The sequence below is a fragment of the Danio aesculapii genome, chromosome 15 (genome assembly GCF_903798145.1).
Source record: "Danio aesculapii chromosome 15, fDanAes4.1, whole genome shotgun sequence".
Lineage (NCBI taxonomy): Eukaryota > Metazoa > Chordata > Actinopteri > Cypriniformes > Danionidae > Danio > Danio aesculapii.
The window spans coordinates 43772246-43799338 of NC_079449.1; the positions used below are offsets into that span (position 1 = coordinate 43772246).

At 39.1% G+C, this 27093-nt stretch overlaps 1 protein-coding gene across 1 annotated transcript; it reads right to left on the reverse strand.

Annotated features, from left to right (window-relative positions):
* On the reverse strand, nucleotides 1-27066 carry ppm1lb (protein phosphatase, Mg2+/Mn2+ dependent, 1Lb). The gene is made up of 4 exons (XM_056473696.1): nucleotides 26472-27066; nucleotides 10812-10986; nucleotides 8753-8914; nucleotides 1-6432 (listed from the first exon to the last, which is right to left on the reverse strand). Exons 1-4 carry the CDS (start codon nucleotides 26835-26837, stop codon nucleotides 6080-6082), a joined length of 1056 nt encoding a protein of 351 aa, XP_056329671.1. The 5' UTR covers nucleotides 26838-27066; the 3' UTR covers nucleotides 1-6079.
* Nucleotides 27067-27093: the final 27 nt, after the last annotated feature.

The window sequence follows — 27093 nt, forward strand, 5'->3', positions numbered from 1 at the left end:
TATATACTTTATTTTATTTGTGCAGGTTCTGATTTTCATTAATTACATTATATTTGTACATATTTAATGCAATAAAACAATACAAACTGTTCCCATCCATTCTTCAACACACACAGTATTTTAATGAACTCGAAAAGCTTTAAAATAATGCTCCATTAGTTAATGTACTTACTAGCAACAACAATCAACTATACATTACAGTATTTGTTCATCTTTGTTAACGTTAACTAAACTTATAGTTAACTCATCTGCGGATTTTAATAAAGTATTCATAAATCTTAAACTTTGATTAATAAATGCTGTACAATATTGTTCATAGTTAGAAAATACGAATTGGCATGTTGTTAGCATGTTTCCTGTATGAATTTGCATGTCTAAAATATTTCTAATTTAAATTAGCATGTTTCTAGCATGTTTCCAGTATGAATTAGCATGTCTAACATATTTCTAGTTTAAATTAGCATGTTTCTAGCATGTTTCCAGTATGAATTAGCATGTCTAACATATTTCTAGTATGAATTAACAGGTTTCTAGCATGTTTCCAGTACGAATTAACATGTTTCTAGCATGTTTTCAGTATGAATTAGCATGTCTAACATATTTCTAGTATGAATTTACATGTTTCTAACAGGTTTCCAGCATGAATTAGCATGTTTCTAGCATGTTTCCAGTATGAATTAACATATCTAACATGTTTCCCATATGAATTAGCATGTTTCTAGTATGAATTAGTGTTCCTAGCATGTTTCCAGTATGAATTAGCATGTTTCTAGCATGTTTCCAGTGTGAATTAACATATCTAACATGTTTCCCGTATGAATTAGCATGTTTCTAGCATGTTTCTAGTATGAATTAGTGTTTCTAGCATGTTTCCAGTATGAATTAGCATGTTTCTAGCATGTTTCCAGTATGAATTAACATATCTAACATGTTTCCCGTATGAATTAGCATGTTTCTAGTATGAATTAGTGTTTCTAGCATGTTTCCAGTATGAATTAGCATGTTTCTAGCATGTTTCCAGTATGAATTAACATATCTAACATGTTTCCCGTATGAATTAGCATGTTTCTAGCATGTTTCTAGTATGAATTAGTGTTTCTAGCATGTTTCCAGTATGAATTAGCATGTTTCTAACATGTTTCCCGTATGAATTAGCATGTTTCTAGTATGAATTAGCATGTCTAACATGTTTCCAGTATGAATTAGCATGTTTCTAGTATAAATTAGCATGTCTAACATGTTTCCAGTATGAATTAGCATGTTTCTAGCATGTTTTCAGTATGAATTTGCATGTCTAACATATTTCCAGTATGAATTAGCATGTTTCTAGCATGTTTGCAGTATGAATTAGCATGTTTCCAGTATGAATTAACATGTCTAACATGTTTCCAGTATGAATTAGCATGTTTCTAGCATGTTTCCAGTATGAATTGACATGTCTAACATGTTTTCAGTATGAATTAGCATGTTTCTAGCATGTTTCCAGTATGAATTAACAGGTCTAACGTTTCCAGTATGAATTAGCATGTCTAACATGTTTCCAGAATGAATTAGCATGTTTCTAGCATATTTCCAGTACGAATTAGCATGTCTAACATGTTTCCAGTATGAATTAGCATGGTGCTAGCATGTTTAAATACTAATGGACCATTATTTTAAAGTGTCACCCGCCAAAAAAGTCTCTCAATCATGTACTAAACAAGTTAGACACATCATTTACATTGTTGACCTTGTGTTAATATTTAATATAAACATTCATTCGGTTACTCTTAGTCTCAGAGAGACAGCAATACGTAAAATAATACACTGACATCAGATGTGCAGAAGACATCTCTGGACACTGTAAACAAACAACGCAACACTTCTGGCAAATAAATCGGTGATATAAACATTTTAAAGGGATAGTTCACCCAAAATGGAAAATTTAGGCAAAATTTCCTCATCCTCGACTAAACCAGTTTGAGATTCTTTCTTCTGTTGAACACAGAGGAAGATATACTGAAGAATACTGGGGAAAAACAGCCATTGACTTTCATAGTAGGATCTAAAATACTATGTATGTCAATGGCTGAGTTTCAACATTTTTCCGAATATATTGTTTATATAATGTTTACAACCACTTGCGTGTGAGTAAATTGTGAGTAAATCTTCATTTTTGTGTGAACTTAAGCGTCATCTGCATAAATATGACAGGGAATATGATTTTAGATTAAAAAATAAAGGACAAGGAGCAGATTTAAGGCAAATAACATCGGTCCCAAAAGCGAGCCCTGAGGCACCTCGCACATATTGGAGGATTTTCTCTCCAGAAACACCTTCATTTGCTTCATCTTCAGCTCCCACTATGGATGTCAATGGCTGCTTTTTCTGAAGTGAGCTCAAAAGAGTTCAACAAGAAAGAAACTCATTAAAGTTTGTGAGAAAATGCCGAGGAAATATTGATTTTCAGGTGAACCATTCCTTTAATTCAAAATAAGGCAACATACTGTGATTTAACACCTCCACTGATCATACGAGCTGTACATCAGACATATAAATATGTATCAGTAATTGAGTCTCACCGTATAGTCCATGAAGATGAGGTTTATTATAATAAAAGCCGCCATAAAAACAGAAAACTTCTTCAATAGGAATGAAACAGATACACAACACTGGCTGAACACATCAGCGTTGAGTTCAGTGAAGAACTGATCAGACACTGGAGATGTGATGCACTAAAAAATGATTAGTTACTTTAAAGGTCCTGTGAAGTGCTTTGAAATGTGCAGTTTTTATTCAATGTTTGACGTAATCTCAACTGATACATGGAAAGAGGGTGGGACAGAGTAGCTCCTCCCCTTTTCCAAAAACAGCCAATAGTGTTTTGTTTTTAATCACAGCACTGCCACTGACAGCAGTTGAGCTCAAGCACGTCAATTGAAAAGCAAACGAGAAGGGGGCGGGGCATGTCAGACACTGCATCTGATTGGTCCGAAGATTAGATGAGAAACTGAAGTATGAAAAAATTGTTGATCTATTTACAACCCAGGCTTATTCTGATTACGTACCCCTATATATATTTCTGGTGAGCACCAAATACGTTCCAGGAGCTACGTTTATTTGCAGTTTTTGTTATCGTGAATCCACCAGAGGTCGCTGTGTGTACTTTTTCAGATCTCAAATTTCCCTCGCGAATGCTATTTGTGCCTGCTGTTCTCATGTAAATCCACAAGAGGCCGCTGTTGATTGACTGACTGACCCACCCTCCTCCTTCCCTAAACCCAACCAATAGTGTTTTCAAAAGCACTCCAGAAAAAGAAAAGCCCTCGCCTGATTTTTACCACATCTCACTCTGCGTTTTACTTATTTATTAAATTTTTTGGCTTTTGTTTTTTTGTCTTGCGTTTTGTTTTACTTTTTTAGAAAAGTTTAGCAAAACTAAAGTGAAGTTTCAAAACTAAGTAGCTTCGCAAGAAATTAACTAAGATTTATGAGTTGAGTCAGCAAAAGATTTTTACAGTGTAGCTGGAAATCACAAACTGCAAGATTGAGATGTTTATATCTTCTAAATGCTAGTATTGTAGCACACTAGAGTATAAATATCCTTAAAACTAACATTTATATCAACTAAAAAGCTTTAATTTAATTTCACGGGACCTTTAAAAACTGAGTAAACCAGTTACCTTAATACTGACTTAAAAAAAAAAGTAAACCCTTTATAACTTGGAACTTAAGCTGACTTAATTTTTATAATAATGTACATAGTTCATTTATTAAAGATAACTAATGGCTTTTTACAGTGATATGATGACCTGTGTGAGAAACAGATACTTTAAAGACTGTGTTTACTGAGAATTTCCCCTCTGCCAGAGCTCCTGCATTTCATGTTCAGATTCAGACGTGATTCATTGGGTCAATGAGTCAATCGACACCTGCTAATGGCTGTTTTCAGCCCAGACTCATTGGAAATACATGCCTCAGCCTATAGTTATGTACAATGTAATATACGTTGCTCCAGGTAGGTTTTGTTACACGCTTCAGATGACAAATCCACTAGAGGGCACTGTCTATATTTTTGCAAATCTAAAATACGTAATTTAGAGTATGTTTTATAATTCATATCTTTTTTGTACACGTCTAATGAAAGCTGGAGCTTGTCATACAGATCAGCTAGCAAACCACTACACTAAATCCTTCCCTAAACCCAACCAATTGTGTTTTCAAAAACAGACTTAAGAGAAGAGAAAAGTGCACTGCAACCATAGTTTTACCTTGATTTTACGTTGCTTTTATTGGTTTTGTGCAAGCATGCTTCACTGAACTCAAACCTGAGCTCTCTTCAGCACAAGTTCAAGACCATCAAAAATGAGCTAAGAGCAAACAGATACCAGAAAATTGTCCATATGGAGATTGATAAGTTATGCAAATGTATTGATTACAAATCTTAAACAGCGTTAAGTTGTTTTGTGGTGTTTATTTGGTCTTGTGCATAGAAATTAATCAAAATAATCTCATTAGATCATTAGAGTGAAAAGGAACGTAATTTGTTGTCGTCATACTGCCCCCTAGTGCTCATTTCACCTACCAACTGCAGTCAAATGTAAGGTGATGTACGTTTTTATGGTTTCACAAACATGTAGGCTGAAGCATGCATTTCCAATAAGCCTCTAATGGCTTTTTGCACAGCGATTATACAAAACGTTCTTTTTTTTGTCATTTTTGCGTGAACTATCACCTTTTTCCATTCATCCAGTCACTCATTCATTTACATGACATCATTATTAGTCTTTATTACCCAGTTTGTGATATTTGCTTGATTCTGGTTAAATTCAGTGATCGCAGAATCGTCAAATCTGACTATGGAAGTCGATGGTTTTCAGCATTCTTCAAAATATCTTCTTTTGTGTTCAACGGATTAAAAAACCCACAAAGGTTTGAAACAAGTAAAAGGGTGAGACATGGCAGATATCGCATTTTGTGTGGAGAATACAATACTGATTTTGGCAGGAACTTATTTTTACTCATGTTTATTGCGTTTTGGAGGCAAACTTGTATCTTATCTCACAGCATATCTCATATCTAGTAAAAAAAATGTCATTTTATTTTGTGTTCACCTCATAATAGAAACTCATAATGGTTACAAGTAAAATGGTGAGTTTTGCGTGAACTATGCCCTTTTTCATTCATCCAGTCACACATTTACATAACATTATTATTAGCCTTTATTACCCAGCTTTCAACATTTGCTTAATTTTGCATAAATTCAACAATTGCAAAATCTGACTATGGAGTTCACTGGTTTTCAGCATTCTTCAAAATATCTTCTTTTGTGTTCAACAGATTAAAAAACCCACCAAGGTTTGAAACAAGTAAAAGGGTGAGACATGTCATTTTTGGGTGAATAACATGGCAGATCGCATTTTGTGTGGAGAATACAATACTGAATTTGGCGGGAACTTATTTTTACTTATGTTTATTGCGTTTTGGAGGCAAACTTGTATCTTATCTCACAGCATATCTCATATCTAGTAAAAAAAATGTCATTTTATTTTGTGTTCACCTCATAATAGAAACTCATAATGGTTACAAGTAAAATGGTGAGTTTTGCGTGAACTATGCCCTTTTTCATTCATCCAGTCACACATTTACATAACATTATTATTAGCCTTTATTACCCAGCTTTCAACATTTGCTTAATTTTGCATAAATTCAACAATTGCAAAATCTGACTATGGAGTTCACTGGTTTTCAGCATTCTTCAAAATATCTTCTTTTGTGTTCAACAGGTTATAGAGACTCATAATGGTTTTGAAACAAATAAAACGGAGAGAATGGTCATTTTTGGGTGAATAACATGGCAGATATCGCCTTTTGTGTGGAGAATACAATATTGATTTTGGCGGGAACTAATTTTTACTCATGTTTACTGTGTTTTGGAAGCAAACTCATATCTTACCTCATAGCATATCTCATATCTAGTAAAAAAAAAAGTCATTACTTCTTTTGGGTTCATCTGAGAATTGTATTTTGATTGAATTTTGGGTGAACTATCCCCTTTTTTCATTCATCCAGTCACTCGTTTACTTGCATGACATCATTATTAGTCTTTATTACCGGCTTTAGCGGCTCTCTTCTTGAACTTGACCACCATGACGGTGATGTTGTCTGGACATCCGCGGTAAAATGACTGCAGGACGATGCTTTTGGCACCGAAGTGTGGCTCGTCCAGGCGCTCTTTAATGAAGTGCACGGCCTCCTCGTTGCTGAAGGTGTCCCAGAGGCCGTCCGACGCCAGGATCATGAACTGCGGTTGAAGCGTGTCCAGGTCAAAGGTCATGAGGTCAGGGTCGGGGATCAGTACCTTCAGCTTCTTGAGCGGAAAATCTCCTAGAGAGCGAGACATGGAGAGGATGCCCTGAACCCGCCACGAGCCACTGAAGCTGATGAAGCCTCCTGCGGGACAATAATACAGCAGGACTCCGGTTTACTTTAAATTTCACAAACACACACAAATACATGCACAAACAGACACATACATATACACACATACAACACACAAACACATACAACACAATAAACAAAACACACACATACAACAAACACTGTAAACAAAACACAGTTACAGAGAGACACACAAAAAAAAACACAATAACAAACAACACACACACACACACACACACACACACACACAAACATACAAAAACACACGCTCACTCACAAAAAACAGTGAACTTGTGAAACAGTGAAACATTTATTATTCTGGCGGGGGTCACTTTTAGCTTAGCTTAGCATAATGAATTGAATCGGATTAGACCATTAGCATTTCGTTCAAGAAAAATTTTGATAATGTTTAGGGCTGCAACAACGAATGGATTAAATCAATAAAAATCGATTACTAAAAGCGCTGGCAACGAATTTCATAATCGATTTGTTCCGTCGCACGACATGGAGACGTTTGACACTTTAGTTCAGCGCGGAGCAGAGTGAACACGGTCTCTCACGCGTACTGATACAGAGTTCGGCGCCTCATAGACAGGGATGAGGGTGAAGGGAGTTCAACAGCAGGGTCCTTATTTTGTTCCGTTTTAAAGTGAGGACCGTAAAGTCCCTGGTGCAGATGTTTTACTCGTTATCCAGCTCGGCAAGCATGACAAGTTAGCGTTAACTCGTTTACCCATAGAGCGGCAGCTGAGAAAATCAAACTGAGCTTTGGCGCGGTGTCTGCCGCTGAGCAGAGCTCTCAGTAAGGGATCATCTGAAAAGTGCTTCCTTTTTTTTTTTTTGAAAACAAAATCAACTTAACCCCGCTGAAAAAGACGTGTCATATCACAATCATGCAGCATTTTAACCGCATAATCCTTAATTTATGTTTTAGACATGTATATACGAACACATACTAGTAAAACAATACATCTAGAGTTTGTAAAACACACAAGGAAGTCTAACAATCCATTCAAATATAATTTGCTGATGTGTTTTATTCATATCAGATACACATAGTAAAAGTAACTATAAAGTTGAATCTACTCTTCTCTAAGTTCTCCAGCCACTTGCTTGCATGTATTTAGGGAGTAACTGGTGAATTTATGTGTTGAATCCTGCGTGTTCTGCTATTATGAATGAGTCAAACGTGCGGCCACAAGTAAACATGGCGACAACCATTCAACATGCGTTATAGATCAACGCATTATATCGACAACCGTTATAGATCACGATCACTTACACGTTTATGTGAACTGGTAAAACTTCTATTTGAGTTTATATCTCATTAAGATTATTTTTCATACCCAATTCACAAATAAGTTAACTTGTTTTAAGCAAACAATCATTTAATTTTGACGTTTTTATTTAGAAAACAAGACATAATTTCCTATGCTATTTCATGTGTCTAGAATGTTTCTTGATTTAAAAATATTTAGATATTTGGATTGAAAATGGGACAAAACTACTTAGTTTTTTATTGTATTATTATTATTATTATTATTATAACAGCTCAGGGATAAGATTTTTGAATAAACGGTTGAAAATTAATGCTTTTCTTTTTTTATCCGATTCATCGATTAATCTAAAAAAAAAAAATATATATATATATATATATATATATATATATATATATATATATATATATATATATATATATATATATATATATATATATAAAAAATTGAGAGATTAATCGATTATTAAAATAATCGTTAGTTGCAGCCCTTATAATGTTCCTATTTAAAGAGTCTTCTGTTGTTACATTGTGTAATAAAGCGTGTAATAAAATGAAAAATTACTATTTTTCTAGGCCAATATTGCTAGGAACTATACTCTCTTTCTGGCATAATAGTCAAGAAACTCTGCTGCTGTACCATGACTACACCAGGCAGAGTGATATTACGCATTAGAAAGGCTACTTTCAGAGGGCGCCTTATTAAAATAATCTAGCATTTTCTGTTGATTTTATTAAACAATGTAATGACAGAAGACTCGAGCTTTAAACAGGAAAACTCTCAAAACTTAAAAAAAAAATTTTGACCAGAATGCTAATGGTCTAATCTAATTCAATTCATTGTGCTAAGCTAAGCTAAAAAGGACCCTGACAGAACAAGAAATCAGCTGGATGGATTCAAAAATGGTTCAAGTCCACAGTTTAACTCTAGGAGACTAGTAAAATTAGCCTTCTCTAAAAAAAGGTAAAGTGTTCCTTTAATATTATTAATATTTTATTATATATAATAATAATTCAAATCCCAAAAATAAATAACTTCAGTGGTCTTCAACTGACCTGCCTTCTTGATCCTCTTGCGCTCTTTGAGCTGGTAGGGTTTGTGGTCATGTGACAGCGGGACAGCGTTTCCGTCTTTATCACACAGAACGGCTCGCGAATCTCCGACATTCGCTACGGTGAGCTCTTTCTCCGACAGCAGAGCCACTAGACACGTGGTTCCTGATGGAGGAGCAAAACACACATGAGCAGATGGAGAAATGCTTCAATACACACCACAAGTAGACAGCTGACGGCACTATAGGCTAGTTTTGTAACAGCAGACGGCGCTGTAGGCTAGTTTTATAAAGCAGAGGCGCTGTAGGCTAGTTTTGTAACAGAAGACGGCACTGTAGGCCAGTTTTGTAACAACAGACAGCGATGTAGGCTAGTTTTGTAACAGCAAACGGCGATGTAGGCTAGTTTTGTAACAGCAGACAGCGATGTAGGCCAGTTTTGTAACAGCAGACGGCGCTGAAGGCGAGTTTTATAAAGCAGACGGCGCTGTAGGCTAGCTTTGTAACAGAAGACGGCGCTGTAGACTAGTTTTGTAACAGCAGACGGCGCTGTAGGCTAGCTTTATAAAGCCGAGGCGCTATAGGCTAGTTTTTTAAAGCAGACGGATATCTAGGCTCGTGTTTAACAGTAGACGGTGCTCTAGGCCAGTGTTTCCCAACCCTGTTCCTGGAGGCACACCAACAGTACATATTTTGGATGTCTCCCTTTTCTGACCCATTAACTTCAGGTGTTGGAGTCTCTTCGGATGTTATGATGAGTTGATTCAGGTGTGTTTGATTTGGGAGAGGTTGAAAATGTGTACTGTTGGTGTGCCTTCAGGAACAGGGTTGGGAAACACTGCTCTAGGCTATTTTTTACAGCAAATGGCGCTAAATGCTAGTTTTAACCAGCAGACGGTTCTCTAGGCCTGTTTTAAACAGCAGACAGCACTCTGTACTAGTTTTGTAACAGCGGACGGTGCTCTAGGCTAGTTTTGTAACAGGAGACGGCGCTCTGTTCTAGTTTTGTAACAGCAGACGGCGCTCTGTTCTAGTTTTGTAACAGCTGACGGCGCTCTAGGCTAGTTTTGTAACAGCTGACGGCGCTCTAGGCTAGTTTTGTAACAGCTGATGGCGCTCTAGGCTAGTTTTGTAACAGCTGACGGCACTCTAGGCTAGTTTTGTAACAGCTGATGGCGCTCTAGGCTAGTTTTGTAACAGTGAACGGAGCTCTAGGCTAGTTTTGTAACAGCAGACAGAGCTCTAGGCTAGTTTTGTAACAGCAGACGGCGCTCTAGGCTAGTTTTGTAACAGCAGATGGCGCTCTAGGCTAGTTAACAGCAGACGGCGCTGTAGGCTAGTTAACAGAAGATGGCGCTGTAGGCTAGTTAACAGCAGACGGTGCTCTAGGCTAGTTTTTATAAGCAGATGGCTAGTTTGTAACAACAGACGGTGCTCTAGGCTTGTTTTAAACAGCAGACAGCACTCTGTACTAGTATTGTAACAGCAGACGGCGCTCTAGGCTAGTTTTATAAAGCAGATGGATATCTAGGCTAGTGTTTAATGGTAGACGGTGCTGTAGGCCTGTTTTAGGCTAGGCTAGTTTTTAACAATAGACGGCGCTCAAGACTAGTGTTTAACAACAGGCGGCGCTCTAGGCTAGTTTTTATAAGCAGATGGCGCTCTAGGCTAGTTTTTAACAGCAGACGGCGCTCTAGGGTAGATTTTAACAGCAGATGGCGCTCTAGGCTATTTCTTAACAGCAGACGGTGCTCTACGCTAGTTTTTAATAGCAGCTGTAGGCTAGTTTTTGACGACAGATGGCGCTCTAGACTAGCCTAACACAGATTCACAGAATTCACAAGATGGAAAATGCTTGTAACAGACAAACGAATCTGTACAGAGCCCTCCTCCACAGAAGTGCATTGCTCTAAAGACTGATGATTGGCTATTTTCATTGGAAGGCGGGACTTCGTTTACTATGGCGGCCATAAGGAGCATTGCAATTTTCCCAATTCATAGTAATGCCTGTAAAAAGTCTCCATATATGAAGTGTTTGCTCTGCCCCTGCGCTGAGCTCTCACCTGCTTCATCATAGGATGCCGTCAGTTTCTCCAGAATCTCTCGGTCCATGTTGAGGATCTGCTGTCGGAGTATGGCCTGCCGGCTGACTACGCTGTTCTCCTTCTGCCGCTCATAGCGCTGGAGCTGCTGACGCAACATGACGGGCAGATGAGCCTTAGCATACTCTGCTGCTGCCTGGGAAACACACCAAAATTAAACATTTCAGTGCAATGACACTATACTTCATGTGTTCCATATACTGACTAATTTCTCAATTCATGATTTCATAAAGGGGTCTAATTATGTAAAAATCGCTTTTATAAGGGGTTTGTGTCAGTAGTGTGTTAATATATCCAGCCTATAATTGTAAAAATGTATTAATTGTATGTTTTTATAATCAGACTTGATAAAAACAGTCTGCAGAAACACAAGTGTGTGTTTCTGCAAGTGTCATCAGATGAGGAAAGCCCCGCCCACTAGTGACCATCTCCCCCTCTGCCACTATGCTGACACACAAGCATCAGTAGCTCCGCCCTCTTCTGAAAAGAGCACAATCTCATTTGCATTTAAAGCGGCAGTCACGAAAACACCACATTTTGTATCAAAGCCTGAAAGGGTCAGTTTCAGAGACTTAGAAAACATTATCTGTGTGCTATTTTGAGCTGAAACTTCTCACACACACACACACGCTCAGAGACTTATTTTATCTTATCTTGTCTTGTAAAAAGGGGCATAATAGATCAAATTTATATAACAATAGCAACAAAACATGCAAAAACTTTATCAGTGGCCTAGAAGCACAACTATTTCTGGTTCCCCCCCAAATTCCTGTGTGTCAGTCGGCAAACTTTTCTTGTGATTAATTGCTAAAGATTTTATCATCACGACATTGAGCTAACTGCTTTAATATGTATAATTACAAAACCTCTGTGTGTTGCTTTATTGTATACACATGTTCAGAGTAAATAATCATTTTAAACAAATTAAATTGCAAAAGTATTATAAAATACTATATAAAGTATATAAAAGTATAATAGGTAACACTTCAATAAAGTCTCATTAGTAAATGATATCAATGCATTAATGGTGCATTAAAAATGCCATAATAAAAACACCATAACATGTTTGCAGATATTTCAGAAACATGCTCAGTGAACTTTCTTGTGTGAAAAACAGTGCTGAAGTCAGATATTCTGCTTTGAAAATGTGTGTTACGTGCTGGAATGCTGTCTTTGTTTTGGTCTCTTTAACCCACCCAATGCCAGTTTAGCCAATTATATCTCAGCACTCCGGGTTGCCTTGGTGGAAAACAGCGTATTTCATTCATTCTGTCATTAAGGCTCTCAAAGCGTGCGCCCATGACTGAAATGCCACTTCCGCATTTCAGACAGTGGCAGACTCTGAAATGAGAGGCAGATTCGGAGTTCCACATGAGGTTATTAATTAGCAAATAATATAAATATTACAAGTGTATACATTAGGTGAGCAGGTTACATTGTAACTCTGTGTCCTAACAACACGCTACGTGATGAGATATGCAGTGATGAGCAAAAGGGCTGTTTGCACCAGGCAGAAATGTAAATACAGCCATTCAGAAGCACAAAATAGTGCACTCACTGCGCTCCAGCGAAATGGTAAGGTTTATAATCTAATTAATACGTATTAAATCTTTTGAACATTATTAAATGTACCTGCTGTACTGATGTACTGATGTGCTTGTTTGCACTGAGCCACAGCTCTAAAGTTCAATCTCATACGGTTTATTTTATTTTATTTTCCAGATCTGAGGTGAACTATCTGCCGCTGCTTTCAGTATATGGCAAAAAATGTCATGTAAAATGGCATTAAAACTCACATTGTTAGCATTTAACACTGAATAAAGCACATGAGGCGTACCTGAGCTGATCATTGTCAGTTTTCTGTTGTTCAGCTGTGAGAAACAGAAGCCGTTTCTAAGATATATATTTCAGGTGTTGGTTAGGACAAAAACTCCTTTTAATATGGAAAATATTCCTTCTATCGGGTGCCGTTGCTTTAATTTAGAGCAGACTTAAATCAGCCTTTAGGCTCACTACACACTGCTGTTGATGTCATCAATCTGGCAACCTGCGTTTCCATGTGTTTTGAAGCAGGCGTGCAATAACTAGTTCAACCACTGGGTGTCAAACTTACACACGGCACCTTTAAAATCAACAATGCGAAAAAGGCAGATTCATTACAGTGACTATTAGTTAATGTAAACTCCATTTACTAAAATGATTATGAACTGTAATCAGATTATGACTACGATTTTAACATTGGAATTTTAGATTAATAAACGCTTTTTTAGTTCTCATTAAATGAACTAATGTTAATTATTAGCTCCTTATTGAACAGTTTTACCGTACAACAGCCCGATATATAGTCACAGAATTAAATTTTTTAACCTGAAAATATGAATGTCTGAACTATTAAACAATTAAGTGTCCAAGCATTTCCCTCTGTTATGAACACTTCAAATACAACGTGAATATTCTTAAAAAGCAAAGTATAAAAAATAAATAATCCACACTATTTTGAAGTGACCAAGATATCAATATTGCGCATGTTTATTATCACCATACATTGAATATCGGTTTATGTCTAGTGTGAAGATGCCTTCAAGACCTCACACGGTTTAAAGAAAAGCGTTGTGTTGTCCATTTAAACCCTGGTAAATATCGCTGTAATGGCCTGACATGAGATCCTCCCTCAGTGCAAAGGACTGACTAACCTCACAGGAATATTAATCACACACACACACACACACACACACACACACACACACACACACACACACACGCATCAGTGCGGGAAGAGTGAGAGACTGAATCCAGCCGACAGACGGAGAGATGCTGAGCACGTTTGTCAGATCTCTGCTCATTCGGTATCCACAATGACAGAGAGCAATACACATAATAAAATAATATTCATAGACATTACTCTGTTCCAGGGTCAGCACTGCAGTATTTCTCTTTTCTAAGGGGTTTAAACACAGTTGTGTGGCAGCAGTGTGTGAATATAACCTGCCTTGATAAAAACAGCCTGCAGAAACACTTTGATTGACATTCTCCCTTTGTATGATGTCATCAGAGGGGGAAAGCCCCGCCCACTAGTGACCATCTCTCCCTCATTAGCATAAACAGCATCCCTGAGTGAGAAGCAGCCGTCTGTCCATCAGCCATTAGAGTGTTTGAGTTGCTGAAGATAATGTCAGCATAGACTAAGAAGATTATAGATGTGGAGTTTTAAATGAACAGTGACAGGAGCGACATAGACTGACACAAGCATGAAGCACACACTGACATTTTCACACAGATAACGTTAGTCTTGTTTTTCAATCTGCCACTATGCTGACACACAGGCATCTGTAGCTCCGCCCTCTTCTGATAAGAGCACAATCTCATTAGCATTTAAAGTGACAGTCAGCAAAACGCCACAATTAGGATCAAAGCCTGAAAGGGTCAGCTTCAGAGGGTTAGAAAACATTATCTGTGTGCTATTTTGAACTGAAACTTCACACACACACACACGCACACACACGCACACACACGCACACGCACGCACACACACACACACACACACACACACACACACACTCTCTAGGGACATCTTGTAAAAACAGGCATAACAGGTAACAGGTTAAAAGTCAGTATGAAATGAAAATGTACAGTGTTTATTCTGCTAGTGAACATTGTTTTTCTTTAGGTGAATAATTAATCTGTGCAAGTTAATTCGCTGTAAACTACTGTTTGTTTGGTTATCTTCAATCAAAGACTGACCGTTTGGTTCTGCGTTTGGATTGGCTCCATTTCTGATGACGCTTCAGCCACAATATTCTTAAAACTTCCGTGAAGTGCTTTGAAATGTGCAATTTTTTTTATTCGATGTCAAATGTGAGCCCAACATGAAGGCAGGGCGGGACATAGTGGAGCCCCTCCCCTTTAAAAACAACAGCCAATAGCGTTTTGTTTTCTCGCAGCTCTGATAGTGAGAGTGGTTGAGGCATCAAATGAAAAGGAAACAAGAAGCATCTTAAAGAGGGCGGGGCATGTCAGATACTTGAGAGGATTTGATTGGTCAGAGGATTTGATAAGAAACTAAAGTATGAGGTAAAATAAATAAAAAATCCTTGATCCATTTAGGCAGAAGCCCGTTTAGCAGAACTGCAGGATGAACTCTGGATGTTTATTCATTCATTTTCAGCTTAGACTTTTTATTAATCAGGGGTCGCCACAGCGGAATGAACTGCCAACTTATCCAGCATATGTTTCACACATTCCCCTCCAGCTGCAACCCATCACTGGGAAACATTTATACACACAATCATTCACACTTATACACTACGTACAATTTAGCCTACCCAATTCACCTGTACCGCATGTGTTTGGACTGTGGGGGAAACCGGAGCACCCGGAGGAAACCCACATAAACACAGGGAGAACATGCAAACTCCACACAGAAATGCCAACTGACCCAGCCGAGACTCGAACCAGCGACCTTCTTGCTGTGAGGCGAAGGTGCTACCCACTGCGCCACCGTGCAGCCCTGGATGTTTATATCAGGTTTATTTCTTCTATCTTCATCATCGGTTGTTTGTGGTTACCCCATACCTGAACACACCAATCATCATTAGATATGTGGTTGTCCTACCCCTGAACACACACACACACACACACACACACACCAATCATCATCATTTATGTGCCCCAGTTCCCCCACAACACACACCAGAGCAGATCCTATAGGTGAGTTACATCAAATAATGTCACAGTGTTGTAACAGTGGTTAGCACTGTCGCTTCACAGCAAGTAGGTTGCTGGTTCGACTCCCAGCTGGGTAAGTTGGCGTTTCTGTGTGGAGTTTGCAAGTTCTCCCCGTGTTGGTGTGGGTTTCCTCCGGGTGCTCCGGTTTCCCCCACAGTCCAAACACATGCGGTGTAGAGAAATTGATGAACTAAATTGGCCGTATTGTATGAGTGTGTGTGTGTGTGAATGCGAGAGTGTACCGTTTCCCTGTACTGGCTTGCAGCTGGAAGGGCATCCGCTGTGTAAAACACATGCAGGAATAGTTGGCGGTTCATTCCGCTGTGGCAACCCCAGATTAATAAAGGGACTAAGCTGAAAAGAAAATGAATCCATTATGGTGTTTATTTATAATGCCATTATTGAACACACACACACACACAACCAAACGCATGTAGTGAATAACAGCCCCTCACACCAGTCTTATTTCTTCTGCAACAGTGGTGTCCACATTTGCCATCTGTTGCCGTTTATGTCTTTTTCTGAAGAACACTTCTGTATTTTCAGCCATCGCACCTGATGACCTTCAGTCTGGATGAACCGTAAGGGATGTTTTGACCCTTCCTACAAAACACCGATAATCTGGGGATGTTTTTGTGGAGACGTGTCTGTGTGTTTTGGGACTGAGTGACCCAGAAGGTGGAAAACTTCACGACATTCACCCTCACAGGAGCTCTTTGTCTATTTACAGTCAAGTAAAAAAAGGACAATCAATTATTTATACAGTATATATGAGCAATATCACACGAGTTGCAGTGCAATATTGCTGTATATCGGCACTGCTGGGGCACTAAGGCAGAGTTCTCAAGCCAAAGTATGCGTCACAGCAGTGCTGATATATAGCCATATCACACTGCTACACATGTGATATTGCTCATATATACTGTATATATATATAATTAGTTTATTTATTTATAAGGATGTGTGTATTATCACAGTAAAACACAAGGATTGAAGCACAGAATACGCCAAATCTTGAGAAAAGCCATCACAAAATCAGTCACTGTAGGCTGCAAATATATGCATTTTAAAAATGTCCCTGTAAAACACTGGACAGCCTGATCACGATCCAGCAATCTTCTTCAAAAGCTAAAACATTACAATAATGGCTTCACGAGCGCGAGTAAATGAAGCCAGAAACTCTATTTTTGGATGAACTATTTCTTGCAGTTCTCCAGCCCACTGGAAGATTTTCAGCTCACTTCACGTGTTATTGATTGAGATCAGAAGAAGTCCATCCCTCTGACAGATGAAAATATTGAGTGCATATGATTGTATTTATCAGGACACGAGGGCCCGTCTGAATCTCCTGGAGTCGATCCTGCTGCGGCCTTCCTTTCATCCTCTGATGTAAAACGGATTTGCAGAACTTTAATCAGAAGCAACCTGCTAACACACTTGTTTTTGTGAATTGTGGGGACATTCCATAGGTTTCCGTTATTTTTCTACTGCACAAACTGTATTTCTATTGCCTTAACCCCACCATACCCCTAAACCCAACGCTCACAGGAAACTGGAAAGTTTTACTTTCTGTAGGATTTATAAGCTTTTGGAAAAACAAGGACGTCGCCAACGTCCTCATAATTCAACACCTTCTTGTAACACCTGTGTCATTAATCACATTTGTGTCCTGATATGTCACAATAACACACACACACACACACACACTGGTTTTGGTGGTTTACGAAGACAAAAATTGTATAATGACGTACTCTATTGAGTTGTTGGTGTTTTTTTGACCTTGTAAATCACCATTATTGTAATGTTTTAGCTTTTTAAGAAGATTGCGGGATCGTGATCAGTCTGTCCAGTGTTTTACAGGGACATTTTTAAAATGCATATATTTGCAGCCTACAGTGACTGATTTTGTGATGGCTTTTCTTTTCTTTGGGGTATTTTGTGCTTCAATCCTTGTGTTTTACAGTGATAATACACACATCTTTATAAATAAATTATATATACAGTATATATGTAACGAATGTGGTAGATTACCATTCATTAGTCCACCAGAGGGAGCTCTCTCTCGAATATTGACTGGGTACTTCCTCGGTGGTACTTCCTGGCAGCCACCATATATAAGCACACTATTTATGTCTGTTCTTTGCGAAGTATTGCCAGTTCCACTGCCTTACCAAGCGGTTTCCCACTGTTGTGTTATGACCTTTACGATTACGCCTTTGTTTTATGTTTGCTGTTTACTTGATAAACCTCCAGCGTTTGGATTCAATGAGCCTCCATGTCTTCACCTACGGCTCCCTCACAATATATGAGCAATACCACATGAGTAGCAGTGTAATATGGCTGTATATCAGCACTGCTGTGAGGCATACATTGGCATCAGCTGGAAGGGCATCAGCTGTGTAAATCATATGCTGGAATAATTGGCGGTTCATTCCGCTGTGGCAAGCACACACATACACACAAAAACCGCTTGACACGCCAGCACATATACATACACATACATGCATACACACGCAAATACATTACACATCTACACACAAATTTACATATAAACGGAAATAAACGCAAATGTGCACAACCACACACACATAACCACGCATGTGCAGTCACACACAAACAACTACACACACATACACACAAACACAAAAACAAATCTACATACACACAGAAATAAACACAAATACACACAAAACCACGCATGTGCAGTCACACACAAATCAACAACTACACACATACACACACACAAAAACAAATATACATACACACAGAAATAAACACAAATGTGCACAACCACACACACATAACCACGCATATGCAGTCACACACAAATCAACAACTACACACACATACACAAACACAAAAACAAATCTACATACACACAGAAATAAACACAAATGTGCACAACCACACACAAAACCACGCATATGCAGTCACACACAAATCAACAACTACACACACATACATTTACACACAAATATGCACAAATACACACAAATACAAATATACATACACACAGAAACAAACACAAATGTGCACAAATACACACAAATAAGCAAACCACGCATACACACCGATGCAATCATACACAAATACACACAAACACACACACTGTACGTACACATACAAACCGTTGGCTTTTTATTATGATTTCTTGTATCCGTTATGTTGGCTGGAGCTGTAGAAGATGGATCTAAAGCGTCTGCAGCAGCTGCGTTTCACCTTCTCCAAACTCTGAGGAATTCACTCCGAGAGCCAAACATGTGCTGGGCAGAAACTTTAAGCCTCTTCATCTTCAGAGAAACGCTCAAGTTTTGCGTGGAAAATGAGATCTAACAACTGAGGATGCAGGATCCCAATAACTATGAGATGAGACACGCAATGGTCTTTCCAGCTCAAATAAACCACATTTCTGAAACTTTCCGGCTCAAGTTTTAGATTTCAATATTTTGAAATGAAGGAAGACAAAGATAAAAAAATGACAGAATTATTAAATAATATATTTGATTTTTTTATGTCGAACATATTCATACATGTCAGATATTTATATTATTTTATTTATTATATTTATTTTACTATTCATTTTTATTAAATATTATTATTCATTCATTCATTTTCTTTTCAGCTTAGTCCCTTTATTACTCTGGGGTCACCACTGCGGAATGAACCGCCAACTTATCCATATGTTTTACACAGCGAATGCCCTTCCAGCTGCAACCCAGTACTGGGAAACATACACACATACAGACATATTTTAGCTTACCCATTTCACCTATACCGCATGTCTTTGGACTTGTGGGGAAAACCAGAGCACCCAGAGGAAACCCACACGAACACGGGGAGAACATGCAAACTCCACACTGAAATGCCAACTGACCCAGCCGAGGCTCGAACCAGCGACCTTCTTGCTCTGAGGCAATCATACTACCCACTGTGCCACCGTGACGCCCTATTATTTATTATATTTAGTAATATTTAATATATTATTCAACTATCTGAATGAGCGAGTTTGAGCTACTTGCAGTAAGTTAGCATTACAGGTATTACCGGTGTAGCGGAAACTCCAGTGAAAAAAACTCGACACAGAGAAACACCACTGCCAGCTAATGTTTCGGGACTGTATAATTCAGACTGAACCAGGAATTTTCCCAATGGTTATTTGATGTATTTGCTGTGGAGTTTATCCAGCCTTCCTGCAACGATGAATGAGCCACACACAAACACCATTACAACTTTGCTGTACACATACACACACATCTACTCTGCTCATCTACTCGCAGCAGATGTGACATTATGCCCACCAAACAGGCAAATATGCTGCTGTAGAGCGATCCATCTCATGGGTCAACTAGTTTGTAACATGATGCATCAAACTAAAAACAAAAGTTCTTAAATGTCGCTTTTACGTCTGCCGTTGGTGCACGTTTGCTGTATTTTGTTAAGTCAGGAGGCTTTAAAATTGTCAATAATCATCATCCTGGTGTGCAGAAGCTTTAACACCCACACTCATTATCCACACACTCCCACACGACGCTTGCTAAACGCTCAGACTCTCGCCCACACGTCATCAACAGCTCACACGTGCTCATCTACATGCACACACTCACCCACACACTCACCAGGCCTGGAATCACACAGAGGGCTGCACAGTCTGCGATCATCACAACGCACACTGCAGCAACCCTGCAAGTGCAATTAAAACCATTACACACTAAAGCACTGCAGGTTCATATCAGTGTGCAGTAAAGCTCTGAGATCTTAAATTTGACCTATTATGCTCTTTTTTACAAGATTTAAAACAAGTCTCTGATGAGTGTGTATGTGAAATTTCAGCTTAAAATGCCCCTCAAATAATGCTATATAACTCTCTAAAACCTGACCCTTTCAGGCTTTGATCCTAATTGTGGCGTTTTGGTGACTGTCGCTTTAAATTCAAATGAGAATGAATGTGATGCAAGTTGCTTTGGATAAAAACGACTACTAAATGTATACATGTAAATATGCCAAATGGCCTGCTATACTCTATATACACTATAAAATGTTTACTGTATTTTGTGATTTTGTTTTTTACATATATGCTTTTGCATTGCATTATGGGAACTTGATGTTTTTGGTTTTTTTCTTTTTGATGTTTAAATGTAAAATTATTACAAAAACCTTGTAATAAACTGCCAGTATTTTACTATTATACGGACTTTGTAAAATATTTCTTTTACAATATACTATTTCAAACTACTAAAATGTCAATAAGAGTCACTTTGTTAAACTGTAGAGTTGAATTTTCAACATAAAAAGTCGACAGAGCAGAGATCGACATCTCATAATGCAATTCACAACCACAAATAAATGTGTGCACTTTATTAGGTACACCTGTCCAACTGCTCGTTAACGCAAATTTCTAATCGGCCAATCACATGGCAGCAGCTCAATGCATTTAGGCATGTAGACATGATTAAGACGATCTGCTGCAGTTCAAAGTGAGCATCAAAATGGGGAAGAAAGAGGATTTAAGAGACTCTGAACGTGGCATGGTTGTTGGTGCTAGATGAGCTGGTCTGAGTATTTCAGAAACTGCTGATCTACTGGGATTTTCACACACAACCATCTCTAGGGTTTACAGAGAATGGTCTGACAAAGAGGAAATATCCAGTGAGCGGCAGTTCTGTGGGCGCAAATGCCTTGTTGATGCCAGAGGTCAGAGGAGAATGGCCAGACTGGTTCCAGCTGATAGAAAGGCAACAGTAACTCAAATAAGCACTTGTTACAACCGAGGTCTGCAGAAGAGCATCTCTGAACACACAACACGTCCAACCTTGAGGCGGATGGGCTACAGCAGCAGAAGACCACACCGGGTGCCACTCCTGTCAGCTAAGAACAGGAAACTGAGGCTACAATTCACACAGGCTCACCAAAACTGGACAACAGAAGATTGGAGAAACGTTGCCTGGTCTGATGAGTCTCCATTTCTGCTGCCACATTCGGATGCTCGGCTCAGAATTTGGCATCAACAACATGAAAGCATGGTTCCATCCTGCCTTGTATCAACGGTTCTAGCTGGTGGCGGTGGTGTAATGGTGTGGGGGATATTTTCTTGGCACACTTTAGGCCCATTAGGACTAACTGGGCATTGTGTCAACGCCACAGCCTACCTGAGTATTGTTACTGACCATGTCCATCCCTTTATGACCACAGTGTCTCCATCTTCTGATGGCTACTTCCAGCAGGATAACGCACCATGTCATACGGTATGAATCATCTCAGACTGGTTTCTTGACCATGACAATGAGTTCACTGTACTCAAATGGCCTCCACAGTCACCAGAGCTCAATACAATGGAGCACCTTTGGGATGTGGTGGAACGGGAGATTTGCATCATGGATGTGCAGCCGACAAATCTGCAGCAACTGCGTGATGCTATCATGTCAATATGGAGCAAAATCTGAGGAATATTTCCAGAACCTTGTTGAAGCTACGCCATGAAGGATTAAGGCAGATCTGAAGGCAAAAGGGGTCCAACTTTGTTCTAGTAAGGTGTACCTAATAAAGTGGGCGGTCAGTGCATGTAACCTGATATACAAATTATGGAAGTGTATCAGCCAGTATTGTCATTTATTGCTTTGCACCAGTCTTGCTTTTGCCTGTGTGAATGAAAATAACAGATTTCTGGAAATAATAGCTTTGTTTAAAGGAAACTTTAAACTGTGAAACATGCTGCATATTTTAAAAATGGCACCAATTTGATTTCTCACATCACGATTACTTGGTATTGCTGCCAAGTGCTTCTGTTCAGGTCAAATTACATAAACTTGAACAGCCGGTTTTTCCTTCGACACAATGAAACTGAAATCTGCCGACTTAAGAATACAAACAGTGCTCACGTAGAGCAAAAACAAACGGTAGTTACTCTCATTAAGAGCGGTGCTTTAAAAACTAAATCTTGAGTTTGCATGTTCTTCCCGTGTTAGCGTAGGTTTCCTCCGGGTGATTAACTAAATTGGTCATAGTGTATGAGTGCGTGTGTGTGTGTGCTTGAATAAGTGTGTATGGGTGTTTCCCAGTACTGGGTTGCAGTTGGAAGGGCATCCGCTGTGTAAAACATACGCTGGAATATCTGATGGGTCATTCCGCTGAGGCAACCCCTGATAAATAATGACTGAGCTGAAGGAAAATTAATAAATTAATAAACATTTGTGCATTTAGCAGATAATCAATAACCCAAAGTGATATTTGTTAATTATACAGCCTTCAAAACGCTCACATTACATATACTACAGGGCTCTTGAATGCTTAATTCTGATTGGCTGATGAACATCCTAATGGCCCGTTTCCACAGTCAAAAGCTACCTAAAAGCGAACCGTACTGTACCACTTTTTGGTTACCCTTTGCAAAGGTTTCGTAAATCTTTCCGTAAATCAAGTACGAAAAGGCGGAGCTAGACGCACAACGGGACGCTATTGGTTTTACAGAGATATGACACTCGCTCCTGCAACAAGCCAGGAGAATGAAAACAAAGAAACCGCCATTTTTAAAACACAGCCAAGACATTACTACAGTGGCCGAGAAAGCTTAACGTGCTGCAATTTAAGAAAGCACATGCAGTTACAAAAAAACACCAGCAAATACTGAAACAATCTTCATCCATTTGACAGCACACGTGTTGCAAATCGGTCACAACACGCGTGTTTCTTCAGTTGTTTGTGTTGCGACCAATTTGCTGCGCGTTTCTTCACTTGTTTGTTCTCGGCCACCGTACATTACACTGTAATAATATATACATATAATAACAAGCAATGGTCCACCCGAGCTCAAACAAACCTTGTTGTAGTCTTGATGAACAGCAACAAAGCAAGGAAGAACAAAATCTGCCTTGTCTTGTTTTTGTTTTACGAGGTCATCTAAAAGTGCAAGCGGTTTCACTTTCTCCAGAGAGCTCGCGATCACTCGCCTGATTAAGCTGATGATAATAACGTGTGCGTGATAATTGAAGCGCTTCTGACATCCGATGCTTTCAGAAACGGACAAACGCGAGAGGAAAGCGCAAAAAAACAAAGGACAAATGATGATGAACTGCCATGTTTAATTATCATCATCACCTTTTGGACTATTATGAACTGGGACTGACAGAATTACTCTCCAACAGAGGTTACATGTGCTGGTGAAGATTAAATACACAGATGAAAGGTTTACACTGACTGTGGGCTATGTTTGGTGTTGTTTTTGAACCAAAATACGGACTAAATACATGCTGTGTGTAGTTTTACTGTAATTGGTAACATATCGGAGACTGTGAGGGTCTGTTTGTGTTCATATGCAGCATTTATAACATTAATTGTAATTTATTATTTAGGAGTTGGCTGTCTGGTGCAGTCACAACAACCTGGAGCTCAACACGCTCAAAACAGTGGAGATGATAGTGGACTTCAGGAGAAACCCCCCTGCTCTCTCCCCACTGAGCATCATGGACAGCATTGTGGCAGCAGTGGAGTCATTCAGGTTCCTGGGCACCACCATCTCTCAGGACCTGAAGTGGGACACTCACATTGACTCCATTGTCAAAAAAAGCTCAACAGAGGCTGTACTTTCTTCATCAGCTGAGGAAGTTCAACCTCCAAAAAGAGCTGCTGAAACAGTTCTACACCTCCATCATTGAATCAGTCATCTGCACGTCAATAACTGTCTGGTTTAGCTCAGCTACTAAATACGACCGCCAAAGACTACGTTGAATAGTTCGGACTACTGAGCGAATCACTGGTACAACCCTTCCTACTCCCCAAGTACTATACTTATCCAGAGCGAGCAGAAGGGCTGCCAAAATCACTCTGGACCCCTCACACCCAGCACACTGCCTCTTTGAACTGTTACCTTCTGGTCGACGCTACAGAGCACTGCGCACCAGAACAGCCCGACACAGAAACAGTTTCTTCCCTCAGGCAATCCATCTCATGAACACTTGATAATAATTGTGGAACCAACATCACTACTTGCTATACACTTTTATACACATATACACTTATTTAACAACACACTTTACATGCCAATTTGCACATAACAGCAGCACATATAATGTTGTATATAGTAATAAACATGTACATACACTTGTCAATCTGTATATTTGCACTCACTACTTCTATTTTTTTAAATATATATTTATTATCTGTTTTTTGTCCTGTCTCTGTAATCCTGTTGCACTGTAGAAGCTCTGTCACCAAAACAAATTCCTCGTATGTGTGAACATACCTGGCAATAAAGCTCTTTCTGATTCTGATAATCGCAAACATTACAGTAGGCTATTTTTATTATTGATCTGCAGTTATAATCAAATGATGTTCATAGAAAGGTTAGTAATGAACATTTATACACCAGTATTTGTGTGTTTAAAGCATCTGAGAAGACCCGTACAGCTTTACTGTGAAAACTCCTCGAGCAACAATGACATCTACTGAAACTTCCTATTGGTACCCTTTTGGCAGTGGAAACGCAAGCCTCATAAAGGTGACCCGTACCACTGAGTGGAACCGGGCCATAGGGTGTGTGGTTATATTCAAATAAACACACAGCTAAAATCGTTCAGGCACTATCACAATACTGTGATAATTATGATATGTATCATAATACATATAATAACAGTGCTATTATATGTATTATAACACTTATTTCACAGTCACTGTATGTGATTACAAAATATGTAAATATATGTAAATAAAATGTTTTAAAAAGGCAAAAAAAGTTTAGAAAGACAGTTTTCATTAAAGTTAAAGCCGGAGATTCTTATTTATTTGTGTGTGTTTGTGTGATTTTGTCTTGCGGTGTAAAAGGTTTTATAGCTGGCAAGTAAAAATTGACCAGGCAAGCATTGAGCCTTAAATGTGTACAGACCTCAGGAAAGCAAGAATAAAAAATGGTTACTCTTTTCTTATGTCTGGGTCATTTTAGAAACTTCAAGATGAAAAAAAATATATAAATATATATATATATATATATATATATATATATATATATATATATATATATATATATATATATATATAAAAATTTCCAGCAGCTAAAATGGATAACATGTCATTTTGACCCTCAAGTCAACAGAAGTGCTAAAGTTATAGCTCACCCAAAAATGAAAATTTACTCTTTTCTTCCCAAAGGGGTTTTAACCCTTTAAGAGTTTTTTTTTTTTAATCTGTTGAACACAAAAGACGATATATTGAAGAATTCTCTGAAACCACTGACCTCTATAGTAGGAAAAACAAATACTATGAAAGAAGTCTTTAATTTCCGACATTCTTCAAAACATCTTCTGTGTTCAACAGAATAAAGAAACTCAGAAATGTTTGAAACAAAAAAATGGAGGGTAAATGATGACAAAATGTTCCTTTTTTGGTGAACTATAGCTTTAAAGACCCATGTTGAAGAGGTCATAAACTACACAAACACACACACACACACATGTTTACATCTCCTCAGCGTGGCTGAAAACCTTGTTGACTTCCATAGCATGAAAAATAAATAAAATGAAAGGAGTTATTTCCGACATTCTTCAAAATATCTTCTTTTATGTTCAACAGAAAAAAAATGAAACTCTTAAAGGGTGAGTAAACGGAGTAAATCTTCATTTTTGTGTATACTATCCCTTCATAGAAAAAAAGAGGTCATAAACTACTGCAGCAGGGGTGCTCAAGCCTGTCCTGGAGATCTACCTACCTGCAGAGTTCAGCTCCAACCCTGCTTAAACAAACCTGAACTCATTAACCTAATTAGGACCTGATTAGCACTTGATGATAATAATTACAGGCAGGTGTGTTTGAACAGGGTTGGAGCTGAACTCTGCAGGAAGGTAGATCCCCAGGAGAAGTGTTGGTCACCCCTAAGTTACACTACACACAGACAAAGATGTGTAACGTTACCTCTCCTCCGTGTCCGTCGTAGATGCTGAATATGGCGGGGTGGCTGCGGTTGCGAGTGTCGGTGAGGATGTGGAAGCGGTCCTCCATGTGCTCTCTGCGGCCCTGGATGGAGTATACGGCCGCGGCGCCGCTCCGGAGCTGCCAGGTGTTGGAGAGCTGCTCCTCCGGCGGCCCGTCCCGCGGCTGCAGCGGCACCGGCAGTCCCGGTCCCGCCGCCCGGCCCCTCAGCATCTGCAGCAGCCCCTGCAGCTCGCCGGTGTGGAAGATGAAGCTCCAGAGCGCCAGACTGAAGCCCAGCAGCAGCAGAGCCCCCGGCCGCAGTAGCACACAGCGCAGGGTCCTGGCCAGCAGAGACAGCAGACTCATACTGTCCACAAACACACACACTCGCGCAGAAGCTGGACTAAAGACGGCTGCACATCAGAGGCTCCTGCACTCCTCACAGCACATCAATACTCGCTTATTCTGCTTCCGAAATCATCAGCACATACTATAAATAACACGCGTATACGACGGTTTTCCCGTCAAAGGTGCTGAATTAATGCTTTCGTTAGTCTTCCTACACGGCAGCAGTGCGTGCAGGTGTTCGGCGTGTGCGCGCATGGCGCGTGCTCGCAGCTCG